At 36.8% G+C, this 15677-nt stretch overlaps 1 protein-coding gene across 2 annotated transcripts in view; it reads left to right on the top strand.

The window, feature by feature from the left end:
* ITGA4 (integrin subunit alpha 4) overlaps positions 1-15677 on the top strand; it is a 94865-nt gene that overhangs the window by 38840 nt on the left and 40348 nt on the right. For both annotated transcript variants that reach the window (XM_006151630.3, XM_027773108.1), the window contains 5 exons: positions 2390-2484; positions 4228-4318; positions 4897-4942; positions 5327-5481; positions 9730-9884. In XM_006151630.3, the coding sequence (XP_006151692.2) occupies positions 2390-2484; positions 4228-4318; positions 4897-4942; positions 5327-5481; positions 9730-9884 (542 nt within the window). The remainder of the gene's footprint in view (positions 1-2389; positions 2485-4227; positions 4319-4896; positions 4943-5326; positions 5482-9729; positions 9885-15677) is intronic.

Below are 15677 nucleotides of genomic sequence, written 5' to 3'. Positions count from 1 at the left end.
TGGTAGAAGTATAAATCTAGCCTTAATTAAATAAATTGCTACCTGGTTTTCTCCTCAGTGCCTATGAGATACTCAGCCTCACCCTTTCCCTTCACCTTTCTCTTTTCTTCTCTTCTGCTTCTCTTCCTCTTCCTTCTCACATCTCTCCCTAAGTTGTTGTGCATATGGAGTCTACCCAAATCTGGCTCTAGCTATTCTGAATCAGTTCATGAATGCCAGAATACCTCTCACTCCCCTGCTTTTGCTTTTCTTCTGTCTAAATTACATTTCCCCTTTTTTTTTCACGTGGGTATAACCTGTCAGTACATCATGTTCATCTTGGTTATCATCCTCTGTGAGAATCCTTCCCTAATTTCCACTACTTCCTTTTTGATTGCTGTGCTATTGTTCTATTTTTACTTGTTCCTCCCGCACGAAACTATGAGTTCCTGTCTGTAGTACTGGTCTGTGTCATCGCCTTTATGTAAAAGCTGATGGAATACAGCAGATGCTCGGTAGTTGTCCAATACATGAATGAATAAATGCATAAAATTCTATATAAATGTGACTACCTTAATATGTAGAAATAATTATTAATAATTATAGAAAGGCATATGTTTCTATATGGATATATGAATATCTTAAATAGTTTGCTCGAGTTGAAAGAGGCCAGCCTTAGTATGTCTAAACAAAATAAGTATAGGTTTCATTTCTTTTTAGATGAAAATAGAAAAGCTTTTCCCTTTTATAAATCATACAACATTTAGCAGAGTTGTATTTCAATGATATGTTTATGTTCTGTTGAAATAGTAGTCAAAACTTACCACAACAGTTGTTAAAATACTTACAATTTCATAGGCAGTGATAAATAATATGAAAATAAACTTTCTGTAGCTTAGGTTTCCTAAAGCAAAAACATTGCACATAAAAAAATATATAAATATACCCAAATAAATAGACATAAAACTTAAAATAATGAAATACTCTTGCAACTGTAGAATATTATTTTCCTTCTTCATTGTGCTATATATTCCTTAAACAATCATGTTAGTCATAGTTTCTACTTTTTTGTTTTTTTGGATGTCAGTTGATCATTTTTTTTCTCTTGGTTTCATAATGTGATGTAAATCTCACTAAAGTGATAAAGGTGATGCAATCATTATTTTACAGAAGAAATACATTTTCTGAACCTATGTGTGTGCACACACATGCTCTTAGGTTCCCTAACAGATACTTTCCAATGGTAACTTTCATTGGAAATTAATTTAAAAGTTGTTTTGTGAAAGCTCAGAAGCTCAGAATAACCATTCTTACGGTTATGATATTCATAGATAATAATAATTTATTACATGCCATGTACTGCTCTAAGCACTTTACATAAGGTATGTTTTATTTTTTCATTAGTGGTAGATGTTATTAAAACCTCATTCTATGTCAACGGTAGGTTTTATTATAATCCCGTTCTATCGGTAAGGGAACTGAGACATGGAGAGATTAAGAAACAGACCCAGCATAACCTAGCTGCAAGTGGTGGACTGAGTGTGGGTTAGACCCTGTGGTCTGGCTGTGGCACCTGTATCTTTAACCCTTCTGTTGAGTGCCTCTCCAACCAGTTCACTCTGCTGTCTTCCATGCACAGATGATTCTGTACAGTTCTGTACATTATGATGATGTTAGTATTTTTTTCTGTTTAATTAAAGAGTGTTAATTTTTATAAAAGGAAGTTTCTGAGACAGCAGGTGGTGCGGAGGTTAAGGAAACTGGATCTCTCATGACTGATTGCGTGGTTTGAGTCCTAGACCTGGCAGCTTAAAAAACATGCAAGGCACATGTGCACATGTGCCCAAAATGCTGAGAGGAGAATGGAGGAGAAGGGATTATAGCATGTCCACCCCTCCTTGGTGGGGTGTTTTCTCAGTTTCCTTCCATCCCTCTCTGTTGCTCTCTGACTCTGTCTCTGACTCGTGTACATACCCTATAGAAAATATGGGAACCAGCAGTTAGCATAATGGCTATGTCGCTGGACTCCCACATAGTCGACCGCGGTTCGCGTCCTGGACCCGGTGGCTTAAAACTCACACCGGGCGCGTGTGCATGCGTGCCCAAGATCCCGAGAGGAGAATGGAGGAGAAGGGATTGCGGTGTGACCATCCCCCCTGGGGGGTGATTTCTTGCTTTCTGTCTCTCTGTCTCTCTCTGTCTGTCTGGCAAGTGCACGTGCCCTATAGCGAAAACCTCTCCAAAAAAAAAAAAAAAAAAAAGAAAGAAAAGAAATGAAGAAGGACATTAAAATAAAAGGGAATTTGTTGTTGTTGTTATATGACATGAATTAAGGATATGAAAGTTAGTTTTCAAAGTTGCATTCTTTGTATCAATAATTTATTTTTTCTCTTATTTAAAACCTTAATAGACATTGCTATTGGAGCTCCACAAGAAGATGATTTGAGAGGCGCCATTTATATTTATAATGGCCGAAGTGATGGGATCTCATCTACCTTCTCACAGGTGAGGTACTATTCTATTTTCAAAAGAAACACTACTGGGACCAGCAAGGAGGTGGTGGTTAAGGCACTGGATTCTCATATGGCCAACCACAATTCAAATCCTCGATCCAGGGCCTTGAAAATTAAACTGGGCACATGTGCGTGCATGCCCAAAATCCCAAGAAGAGAATGGAGGAGAATGGATTGTGGCTTGGCCATTCTCCCCTGGAGAGTAATTTCTCACTCTCTCTCTGTCTCTTTCTGGAGAGTGTATGTGCCTTATGGTGAAAACATAAAAGATGAAAGAAATATTGTTAATAAAACCATTCTTAAAATGTCCAGTGTTTATGTGGACTTATTTTTTTAAATTTGCTCTTTCAACTACTTACCATTTTATTTCACCACTTTGTCTAAAATGGTAAACAGTTTTTTTTTTTTTTTTTGGAGAGATTTTTGCTATAGGGCGCGTGCGCTCGCCAGGCAGACAGAGAGAGACATAGAGACAGAAAGCGAGAAATCATTCCCCCAGGGGGGATGGTCACACCGCAATCCCTTCTCATCCATTCTCCTCTTGGGATTTTGGGCACACACGCACACGCTCCCAGCGTGAGTTTTAAGTCACCAGGTCCGGGATGCGAACCACGGTCGACTACATGGGAGTTCAGCGACATAGCCATTATGCTAACTGCTGGTTCCCAACAGTTTTATTTTAAAGAAAGGAGGCTAGGCATTTATTTAAGCCATTTTAAGCCATTTTAAACTAACTCTATAAACCTTCCTTTAAAAAAAAAAGAGTTATAGTTTATTTCCATCCAGCTTGTCTTTAGTCGATTAAAGATTTCTCTCTGTAGTTCATCAAATACACATTCTGAGATAATATCCTTACAATTGCAAATAATCCTGCTTGCATTTGACTGTTTCCTGCCTTTAGGCTACAGCTCCATATTTCATGAAGGCTGCACAGAGAGATCATACATACATATGATACTCTCTTTCTTTCAGTGTCGAGTGGTAAGATAACAGCACTTCATGACCTAATGCTTGACTTTTATATCCTGAAATATAAGAATATTTCAGTGATAGAAAAAACTATATTCATATGCAGAAATGAAAAATTTTTCCAAAGATTTTTTTTATAGAAACCTTAGCTATTACTGTTATTTTTGATCAGGCAAAAATGGCCTAGTTGGTTCTCTATTTGATATAAAGGATATGGACAAGCAGAGTAAGCAATACTATTTTTTCTTAGTATGGATAGCAGCCTCATATTTATAAATGAGGATCTGGACACGAGTAAGAGACATGGGAGAGGAAGCACAGATCTGACCTGAGACGTTCTCGTTAAATGCTCAGAAGCAATCTTGCTAAGTAAGTTGGCTTTCATCATAAACCAGGATAATAGGCTCCACTAAGTGATTGCACACATCCTGTTTTCATCACTATTAGCATGCACGTTGGTCAAGGAAGCAAATACAGAGCCTTAAAAAATGGCTCGAGGAGAGGGAGTCAGAACTGGTTTTGAAAATCTACACTACTTCATTTCCTTTTTGCTCACAAAGTACAAAAGTAAAGAAAGAGATGTCATGTCCATTTCAGCCTGAAAAAAATCTTGCCTCTCTCAGAAGCGTTTGACTTAACTAAAGTACATTGGTTAGTGAATGCGCCAAGACAGACACAGGAAGAATCATCATTTAGCAAAATTTTTGCTTCTTTGAAATATTAGGTGATCAAAAACAGTTTTCCATTCGACTTAACTATTTTTCAGAGAATTGAAGGACTTCAAGTCAGTAAATCATTAAGTATGTTTGGACAATCTATATCGGGACAAATTGATGCAGATAATAATGGATACGTAGGTGAGTATAAAATTTATCATAGTTCATAAATTGGAATAAGTTCTGTTATAGATGCTGCTTTATGGTGAAGCAGTAAGACTGGTATGGTAGACTTCAATTTACTGATTTTTTTTTTTTTGCTTTTATGTTTGTTTTGAGTTCAAAGATGGTTTAGAAATGATTAAGTAATTCCTCAGTGTTGTACTATCAGTTACTTAATGTAATATTTCTTATTCTTGAAAAATGATAAGCACCCGTGAAAATCAAACAGATGAATGATGAAAGGGATATTTTTATTTGGAAAGGAAATTTCGGTATAGATGTTTCTAGTACAAAAATGAGTCTGCTTTAGTAAGTCTGTCTTTATAGAATAAGTTTATATCAGGAGTTGGTTATAAAGGGATCAAAGTTATTGTAAATGACTAATTCAGACAAATGTAGAATGAATCTTAAAATGATAGCATTTTTTTCCAGTTAATTTGTTTTAATGGTATTTTGAAATAATCAGAAGGTGATATGTAGTTAAATATCTATGGCTAAACAGTAATTTTCTTTCACTGATGATGATCATTAATCTGTGTTGTGTTTTTATCTTTTAGATGTAGCAGTTGGTGCTTTTCGGTCTGATTCTGCTGTGTTGTTAAGGTAAGGTTGATACATTTTACTGCATAATGGCAATTGGGTTTAACTGGAAACGATGAGATGCAGTCTTTAAAATCAGCAGTGGTAGTGGCTTTATAATATTCTTTTTGATATTCTAAAATTTAATTATTTAACCTTAAGGTATTTTTTCCCATCTTACATAGATATAATTTTAAAATCATCAGATAAAGTTCATCTTTTTAGACATGTGAGTGAAAATTTCTCTTGATCCATGCACAGAAATGTAACTGAGTATAGATGCTATACTATTAATGAAGCCACCTCGTGGAATTACTTCATCAATAAAAACTGACAAAACAAAGGCCACTGTCTTCTTAAGGAAAAGTAATCCTGTGATTAATATTGTTAATTTTATTTCTTTCTTAGGACAAGACCTGTAGTGATTGTTGAAGCTTCTTTAAGCCATCCTGAGTCCGTAAATAGAACAAAATTGGACTGTATCGAAAATGGACTGCCTTCTGTGTGCATGGACTTAACGCTTTGTTTCTCATATAAGGGCAAAGAGGTTCCAGGTTATATTGGTAAGTGAACTCTGTAGAGTTAATGCCTGCAGTTCATTCATTAATCTCATAATCACTTTTGAGCTCTCATAGTTTTTCTTTGTTTTTTTTTTGGAGAGATTTTTGATATAGGGCGCTTGCACTCTCCAGACAGGCAGAGAGACAGAAAGTGAGAAATCACTCCCCTGGGGGGATGGCTAAGCAGCAATCACTCTCATTGTTTTTTTCACCTTAGAAGTCTCCTTTAGAGCAAGAGAGAGTAGCCACCTGATATACCTTTCTTCCTTGTCTTCTGGATTCTTAAGATTTTCTAACTAATGAATAGGGCACATTAGAAGGCTATAGTTCTTTAGAGGTTATGGCAAGAAGCAAAGCAAAGTGATCCCTTGCTAAGTTAGTATAAGGTAAACTGAGCTTAATTTGTGAAATCTCTTAAGAACGGAAAGAATATTACCACAGCACCTCTATCTTAGTGAGCTCCTTGAGATTTGAGAAGGAGAAGATTCTTTTCTTCATACCCTACCCTGTTTAAATAATTCAAGAAGTTTATCTGGAATTTAGATCCTACTCTAATTTCTATAAGCAATATACATCCTTAATAACTTAAGGTTAGCTTCTGAGAACTGTGCCATTTCCCCATAATATATAGGCAGCTCTCAATGATCTACTCTGGAGAAAGCAGTGCTGTTGATATGGTTCTTTCAAAATTCTGGACCGGCAGTTAGTGTAATGGCTATATCACTGGACTCCCATGTAGTTGACCGCGGTTCGAATCCCGGACCCAGTGGTTTAAACTCACGCCAGGCACGTTTGCGTGCATGCCCAAGATCCTGAGAGGAGAATGGAGGAGAAGGGATTGCGATATGACCGTTGCCCCTGGGGGGTGATTTCTCGCTTCATGTCTTTCCCTGTCTTTCTGCCAAGTGCACGTTCCCTACAGCAAAAACCTCTCCAAAAAAAAAAAAAAGAAAAGAAAAGAAAAAAGAAAAGTCAAAATTGTAGTTACTCCCAAGTCACATGCACATGACTTTGTTCATATTACATTTTGGTTAGCACATTAATGTTATTATCTATTTAAGCTAATACTAGAGACTAACTACTAGTAAAAATAACCTCGTGGTAGGAGAGAAGCACATGTGGATTTCTCATTTGTACATTAGCAAAGTTCACAATCCCTACATGACCTATCAAGGGTTGATTTACTCATCACTTAGGTTACTGCCATCTAAGCTGATGAAGAGCAGCAAATACTTAGTCAACCAACCTATGGCCATGTAATGGAGGTGCTAGTCTGAATTTGCTTATAATGAAATGGACAGAATGTCCCTGATACCTGTGCTTGAATCAGCCTATTTTAATAGTGCCTGGAAATGTCCTGGCCAGAGGTATAGTGATAAGAAAGTAGGCAAAGCCTCAGAGTGAATTGCACATTAACACAGACAAGCTGATGGATTATCTGAAAATACACATTGAATAGACAAGGCTGTTTCCATTTATGTAAACAGTGTTTCCCATACTACCAATTCCATTGTGACCAGATATTTTTTGAAAATGGTTGGAAACAAATATATGAAACTCATAAATAACCACAGCATTGTTACAGAAACATGCTTTATAATTGTCATAAAATGATTCCTTGGGAGAAATAATTCACATGGTAAGCATGTCTAATAAAGCCAGGACATCTTTGCCTCTTACTGTGAGTGGATTTTTATTCATCCTCTTCTTATTTACTTTTTGTCAAAACTCAGGATGATGAATTTGTATTATAGATGGCTATTTCAATTGCAGCTCACTAGCTCACTCTCTCTGAGGTATTGAATCTCAGTTATTGTAATTTTTGAGTCAATTGAATTGGACTTTATTATTTATTTTCTAAATAAAAGGATGGTTGAAAGATTTATTTGAAACTCATAAGGGTAATATAGGCTTTATGCTTATGTTCCCTTGAAATGAGTAGGTAAAGTCCTTCTGGAAGAGTAAGTTATTCCTAAAATGTGAATGCATGCTTCAGAAATTACATAAATTCTTTAAAATGTCACATCTAGGGTCGGAACTGTATCACAGTGCATAAGTGTTGTGCATAGAAAGCCAGATCCCAGGCTAGTCCCATGGCTTAATAGCTAGATACCACATGGCCAAACTTGCATTCAAATCCCAGCTCCTGCAGCTAAAAATATAATATGCTAGGCATATGTGCATACATGTCCCAAATCCTAACACGATTAAGAAATGGATGTGAAGGGATTGTGGCATAACTATGCCACTCTGGTGGGGCTTTCTCCTTCTCCTCTCCCTGTCAAGTATATGTCATCTCTGGTAATAAAAAAGAAATAACACTTACATTGGCCAGCCAGGTTGTATGGTGGTTAGAGCAGCTGGATTCCACATGGCCAATCACACGATCTGAGTTCTTGACCCAGTAGCTTGAGAAACACACCAGGCATGTGTGCTTACATGCCCATGATTCCTAGAGGAGAGTAGAAGAGGAGGGATGCAGTGTGATCATCCCCCCCGGAGGGTCATTTCTCACTGTTCCTCTTTCTCTCTCTCTCCCTTTGTCTCTTTCTAGTGAGTGTACATGCAATATTGCAAAACTAAGAAAAATGTCATTTATAAATTCTTGCTCCTATATAGTGACTGACATCTTAACAAACTATTAGATTTAGCAGGCTTTGCAAAGAACTCATTCAAATTCAGGGGGCTCTTTCCTGGTAAGATCTAGAATTTTCTTGGTTGCCTTTAATTTTTTTCTTTTTCTTATTCAAAGATATTCTTTAGGACATGAAGATATACTATGTTAGATCTGAAATAAAATCTGCCAATCTGCTAGAATATTTTCTGAGCAACTATTATTTTTTACACAAATTAACACTGGCATGTCAGCTAGAATCCAATAAAAACAGAGGGTGGATGAAGATGGAGCATAAGACTACAAAGAAGACACTTTTAATAAACTACGTATAGTTTTTACTTTTGAACCGTGTGTTTATATGTAAAGTAAATACAGAAAGAAATATAGATAGCCTTCGACTCAGAAACAGAAATACATGAACCTAGCAACATATGAAATTAGTCATGTCATCAGACAAGATAGAATTATTTCAAGTGATGATGGGTACTGAACTTTTCCTAAACTTACTTAAGTAAGAGGACTTTCAAAGAAATCTGAAACTTTAAGATTTTATTAGTACCAATTTTATATTGTATGTGGTTTTGAGACTTTTATATGTAGGAGGATTAAATAAATATAGGTGTTAATATTGTTAGCAATATAAAACTAGAGAAAAGTTTATAAAATGTTTTATTTATGAAAAATATTTTTGAGGCCCATCTGTGGTGGCGAGCGCTAAGACTTACTCCACAGGCTGAGAACTCATGGAAGGCCCAGTAGAGTGCCCGTACAACCTACAGCCTGGGCATGGTCGCTCCACGTCAGGAAGACTGAGGTAGAAGGATTGCGAGATCAATGTCGGTCCAGCCAACATAGCGTGACCTTGTTTATAAAAATCAGGGATGATAGTGCTGGCCTGTAGTCCCAGCTAGGAGGCCGAGGCAAAGGGGTTGCAAGACAGGGAGACCCTGTACTAAATAATAATACTTTTTGAAATTTATACTTCCAATTGTTCCCTCTTTTACATTTCAGATTTATTTTTTTTAGAGATTTTTTTGCTATAGGGTGCATGTGCTTACCAGAGAGACAGAGACAGAGAGACAGAAAGTAGGAAATCACCTCCTAGCCGAGGGGGATGGCCACACTACAGTCCCTTCTCCTCTATTCTCCTCTCAGGATCTTAGGCATGCACACACACGCATCAGTTGTGCGTTTTAAACTGTCAGGTCCAAGACTTGAACCATGGTCGATTATATGGGAGTCCAGGGAGGTAACCATCACACCATTTGTAAAAATCCATTTAATGAAGAGAATTTTAGATATGTCCAAGACAAGCCCATGGTGTGGTGGTTAAAGTGGCTGGAACTCACAAGTCTAAAAATGTAGTTGGAGTCCTAGTCTCGGCAACTTGAGAAACACACTGGACACATGTTTATGCCTGCCCAAAAGTCCCAAAGGAGGGAGTGCTGTGCGAATATTCCTCATGAGGGTGCTTTCTCAATTTGTCTCTGTCTCTGTGTCCCTCTTCAGCAAGCTTGTGTACCCTCTGGCAATTTTTTAAAAAAAGATATTTCTATATAGCTTTATCACTTCAAAAATCAATAAATGTGTTTAAATAATTATATCGATTTTTAATTCTTTCTATGTTTTTGCAGTTTTGTTTTATAACATGAGTTTGGATGTGAACAGGAAGCCCGAGTCTCCATCAAGATTTTACTTTTCTTCTAATGGGACGTTTGACGTGATTACAGGAAGCATCCAAGTATCAAGTGGAAGAGCTAACTGTAGAACACATCAAGCCTTTATGCGGGTACTGCAAACTATATTTTTATTAATGAATATATAAGCTTCAATATTGTCAATACTGTAAAATCTATTGCATTGGCATCTTTTTATAAAATGGAGTTAAAAGCAGATGTCATCTCTCCCTCCCCCACCGTGAACTATGACTCATTTTTCCAGTGAAAGCATTAGACGATCCCAATCTGAATAATTCCAAGTCCATTTTCTACATTGCTTCTTTCCTTTCATGTTGATCACATTTGACTGCATCATTGTATTTAGAAATGTGCCTTTTCCCTTCTATCATTGCTGTCTTCCTATCTCTGTTGTCTACTTGACTAGAACTGTATGTGTTGAGTACCTGAGCCTCAGATCTATTCCACATTAGGTTTTTTTCTTTTTTTGTTTTTTTTTTTTTTTGGAGGGTAGGAGGGTTGGGAGAAGCCAGGAAGTTGATTTGTTTTTTATCTGACTCCAACAAAACAGAATCCAACATGCCTGTTTTTGGATTATGGCTTTGTCTCTGTGCCAGCTTTGTCAGTGATGTCACTGGGAACTTGCACAGTTGTAGCATGGTGGGGAGCATCTGTGGGCCAGGACAACAGCTCTCAGGATGGTTTGGGGTATGTCTTGCCAAAGCACAGTCAATTTCATGTTTCTTTTATTAAAATACTCATTCCCAAACTGATCATCACGCTCCTCACATTGGTCAAATTTTATCATATGAAGCAGTGCCAGGTTTTTTTCATTAGGGAATGGTGTACTTCATCAGAAAATCTATTGTCACCAAAAATGCCAAACTATTCCCAGGAGCCCTTTCTGGGATTGCAAATAGTAGATTCGGCTTAGAACTTAATTTTCCCTCAGATACTTATTCCAAGCAAATGCAAACAAGCATCAAGACTCCAATACACTATTAAATACTAAGAGCAATAATCCCCGTGCTATTTCCTCATTTCCCTTAACAGTTTTTATTATTGTATTGCAATAAAGCTATTAGATGGTTCAGAGCCAAAAGTAAAGAATGATATTAATGTAACCATCATTTATATGATAGGGATTAGAGAGGTTATTTTTTTCTAATCCTTCATAGATGTGATTTTACTGACATTAATCTTTTAGACACCAATATTGAGACCATTTTAAAGGCAATAAAAGGGCCAACATTAGACATTCACAAAGAAATACAGTGTGTTAAATTTGTAAAAATGGTCCACATTGATCTGGGTTTATGTAGTCTTGTTTCTTGGTATTGTTCCTGTGGAAAAAGATCATCAAAATTATACGCCTTCTTTGGAATAAATTTTGAGTAGGAGTTACAATTAACAGAGGTTTCTGTGTTCTGTTGCACATATACTGTAGAATTATTATGGTTTTAATGGTAGCAGGATCCAGCCATTGACTTTAGATCATATTATGAATATTAAACAATAGCTCTTAGCTTAGTGCTGAGATTGGTACATAGCAGAGGTAAGAAGGTATTTCTTTTTATATCTTTTTTTTACCCCTTCCTAAATTACCTTGCTTTTTCTTGGGATACTTTTTAAACTCATATATTACCCTTGAAGGGTAAATATCATATAAGCATTTGTATATACTCGTCTGAAGTAGAGAAGAGACATAGAACTGGAAGTATAATGTGATGTATCTCTGGACTGCAGATGGTTTTTAAGATCACATGAGAAGCAAAGTCTCCAGCTTGAGTAGGAATGGAGGAAGTGGTATTTAAAGTTTGGGAAGATGTGAAATGGTCTTCAGCAGTATGGCTGCCAGATGATACTAGGTTCTCCTTGCAGACATGGTCATAAAACGAGATGAGTCATGTGGAAATAGATGAAGGGTTACAATTAACCAGAGCTATGATTTTGTCATGATAGTGAAGCAAGCAAGGGAAAAGTGAGTTGAAATATACAAGTGAATACTGATACTCTTGGGTATGAAGTTTAAGCAGGGTAAGAAGAGGAGAGATCCCAAGAGTGTGAAGGACAGGTAAACAAAGTTGAATTGGAGAGTCCATTGGGATCAGCAAGTTGTTAAAATTGAATATTAAAAGGAATAAGTTGGAAACATTTCATAGATACTACAACATAGAAAAGGCTTTTGAAACTTGAAGGTAAGAAAATACTGAATTTTGGTTTTATTTTTTATCACAATTCCTTGATTATCTCATGCAAATAAAAATCTCTAAACCTACTTATATTTAGAAAACCCACTGCATTCTTAGGCTAGGTTTGAAAAGGTAGTTCTCATTATACACATACACATGAGAGAGACAGAGAGGGAAAGATGGTAGGGTGGGAGAGGGAGAGAGAAATAGGGAAATAGAGAAAGGGAAATAGACCCTCAATAGGGTCTTCTCACACTGTGATTCCTTGTCCTTTATCCTCAACTCCACAGGACCCTGTCTTGGGCACCCGTGTACATACCTGTCTGTTTTCAAGCTGACCAGGGATCTGAGCTGAAGTTGGCCATGTGGCTTCCAGCACTGCACTGAGCTAGCATTATTGCTATGCTATAATGGCTGGACCTAAATCCTTCTCTCTTAATTGTACTTTCTCTAGTTTCATGCTAGATATTTTTGGCATATAGGTGACATTTTTAGCAATGTAATAAGCATCTATATGACTGGCATAGAAGTTTTCTGCTATGTTATTTTGCACGTTTGTTTAGCTGATTGGTAGGCACATCAGTCTTTTTAAGTCTATCCAATTATTCCTCATAATTTAAAAAGTATATGAATTGGCCCCATAGCACAGTAGTTAAGGGACCTGGATCTCTTATGGCCACTGTAGTTCAAATCTCCACCTGGGTGGCTTGAAAAAACACTAGGTGAATGTGCATGTATGCCCCAAATCCTGATAAGTTGGAGAAGTGGAATAGGGATTGCTGTATGACCATAACTCATTGGAAGGTACTCCCTTCCTCTCTCTCTCTCTGTCCTGGCAAAAGCATGCACCTTTTAGCAATTAAAAAAGGTAACAACAGTATCACATAGGGTTATTTCACATGAATGGTCAAGTTTTGTTCTTCATAAAATAGAAAAAAAGCATGTTTTTTATTAAAAGAACTCCATTGTATTTTGTCCTTTATAATTACGCCAAGTTTTCATTTTTGCTATCAGAGCCAGAAATTATTAGATTTTGCTAAAGCAGAATGTATAATTTAGATTTCAGAGAACATAAAAAGATTTCTGTGTTACAAGGAAAATGGTTAATTTTTAAATACCTTGTAGTTTTTAATCTATTAGAATCCTCTTTTATTAGACATCACATCTTCCTCTGTTAAAAATTGTTTCCCCATCTATGTAAGGATATAAAAATGAATCCTTGTCTTTGATATATTAAAATATATAACTTTATTAAAGCTTAGAGATTTCTTTGGATAAGATCTTCGTATGCAGGAGGCTGTTTTGATTTAGGGAAACTCAAACAATTTGTAGCAGTTTTTAAAAATGTTGAAACAGTCAGGATAGTAAGATTTCCTTGAGGTTTTGACAGATGATACGCCTTGGTTGACCATCATGGAATAGGTGCATCAAGAGATTCACAAATATTTGCAGAGAGAAGAGTGCAGAGACAAGATTCTCTGTCTCTCTGCAGCATTTCCAATAAAGCTAGAATTATCCAGCTCAGTTGCCACACTGGGGATGCCTGTCCCCATACACATTCTGAAACCCAGTGAGTTCAGTGGCCTTCCCACGTTGTATTTTAAAATCTTGAAACCAACCTGCTCACCTATATAGTAGACTAGCTCATTCTTTTCTTTCCCTTAAGTTCTCAAGTTTATCAATTTTGTATTGCTGAAATGCAGGGGGTTTATTTTGATATGTAAACTGCCTTTATGTAAATACATATATGATATATACATATGATATATAAATCTTTAGGTGGCTTCAAAAATATATCTTTTCCCTAATATTTTCAAGCAAATGAGTGAATATCTGATGTATATTTTATTCATATTAATTTTACTTTGCTCATTTTGTGGAGCCACCTATGTACAGTTTAATTATGTGTTATCTGGTTTAAAGCAGTAAAATTTTTAGAGCTTTTTGCCTTAAGGAGAGAGAGACAGACAGTGAGAGGGAAAGTGAAAAATCACTCCCCAGGGGGATAGGCATGCCACAGTCCCTTCTCCTTTCTTCTTCTGGGATCTTGGGCACACACGCACATACACCCAGCATGAGTTTCTAGCCATTGGGTCCAGAATTCGAACCACAGTCGGGTATTTGGGAGTCTGGTTACATAACCGCCACGCCATCTGCTGATCCCCCAAAGCACTCATTTTTTTAAACACAACACACTGGGTTGATTCATATATGCATATATTTCTGCTGAAAAATCTAAGCACAAGCAAAGTATATCACTATATTAACATTATGGTGTTCTAGAAGTAAACTGATTATCACAGCACATGCTATTGTAATTCTTTGTCATCGTGCAAGGTTGCTGAGGTAGTATGTTATCTTTTGCAAATGTGTGTTCTTGTCTTCTTCCTAGAGCTAATACAACCTACAGAAGGCAGAAATTCAATAAATGTGTTATATATTTATTGACAGTGTATTCTCAGTGCTAGTTTTGAAAATCTATAAGGGACAGTCTGAGAGCATTCTGCGGATATAGTGGTTAGGATGTCTGTATTGCAGTGTGGTCTTTTCTCAAGAAGTTGCAGTGCCAGATATTTCACGGTGCTCTACCACCTGAATCTGATTATTAGCTAAAGGGATTATAATAGCATGCGATGGTGCTGGTTCAGGGACCAGTCACTCTCTTGGTCTCACCTGTCCATCCCCAAGTCCATGCAGACACCAGAGGGGCATCTCAGAAGTACAAATCTGGTCATATCCCTTGCTTACAATTCTTCTACTTAGGAGCCTCCCAAGTCACTTTGAAGTATTGATTCTATAGCCCTCCTTCCTCTGTGCTTCTGCATGCAGATGTCACAACACTCATCCCCCCACAGGGCTCCGTATGGATTTCTGGGTCATAGGCTGTGACCTATGTGTTGACTTACAATTTTGTATTCCCAGAGCCTCAGTGTACACAAAAGATCCATGAATAGAAATCTTCAAAGGTTTGTGCCTGGACATGGCTTTTCACTTACTAGTATTTTATAAATATTTTGACCCCAACCTTTAAATAAATTCCTTTTGTATGTAAACCCAGTAGGAGGACATGGGCCTTTAGAGCTGTTGTCAAGTTTCCCAGAAATACAGATTTTTGTGAAAGTTGGAGAAGAAATGTGTGTGATTTCAGGCACATGCTGATTCACATGCTTTGTAGGGACCCTCTTTCATGTAATTGTCCATAAAAATGTGACATGGAATCTTTATTATTTTTAATATAGCTGGCACATGCTCATCCAAATGAAAAACTTTAAGCAGATCTTTTTCCCTTTTAAGTATTTAATTAGTCATTTTAAGACATTTTTGATATTACAGCTTTTGTCCTGAGGTGGAGCTGTTAAAGTTAAATAAGTGTGAATATCTGTCAAATACAGTTCTTGCAAGAGTGCATGTACATTTTATATATTGCGAGAAAAGCATAATTAATAGCTAATTAGGATAATGAAAGTAATATACACCAGATGCAGAGAAGACCTTGTGGAAAATTAGTATGAATTAGATAACATGTGATTTGGTCAAAGCAAGCTTGTTGAGAAGAATTGAAACAGTGGACATGTGGAGGAACAATCAGTGGCTTTCTAGTTTCTACACCTAGGGAATAATTTAATCAAGTTTGCTATTGTAATACTCAGGGCTTCAAGCTGTTCCGTTTTCACAACTTGATAACTTGGGATTTGGGCCTTGATTTGCAGCATT

Source organism: Tupaia chinensis, unplaced genomic scaffold (genome assembly GCF_000334495.1).
Source record: "Tupaia chinensis unplaced genomic scaffold, TupChi_1.0 Scaffold000322_1, whole genome shotgun sequence".
NCBI lineage: Eukaryota > Metazoa > Chordata > Mammalia > Scandentia > Tupaiidae > Tupaia > Tupaia belangeri.
Note: the sequence above shows the minus strand (reverse complement) of the source record. Positions and strands in the feature narration are given on the sequence as shown.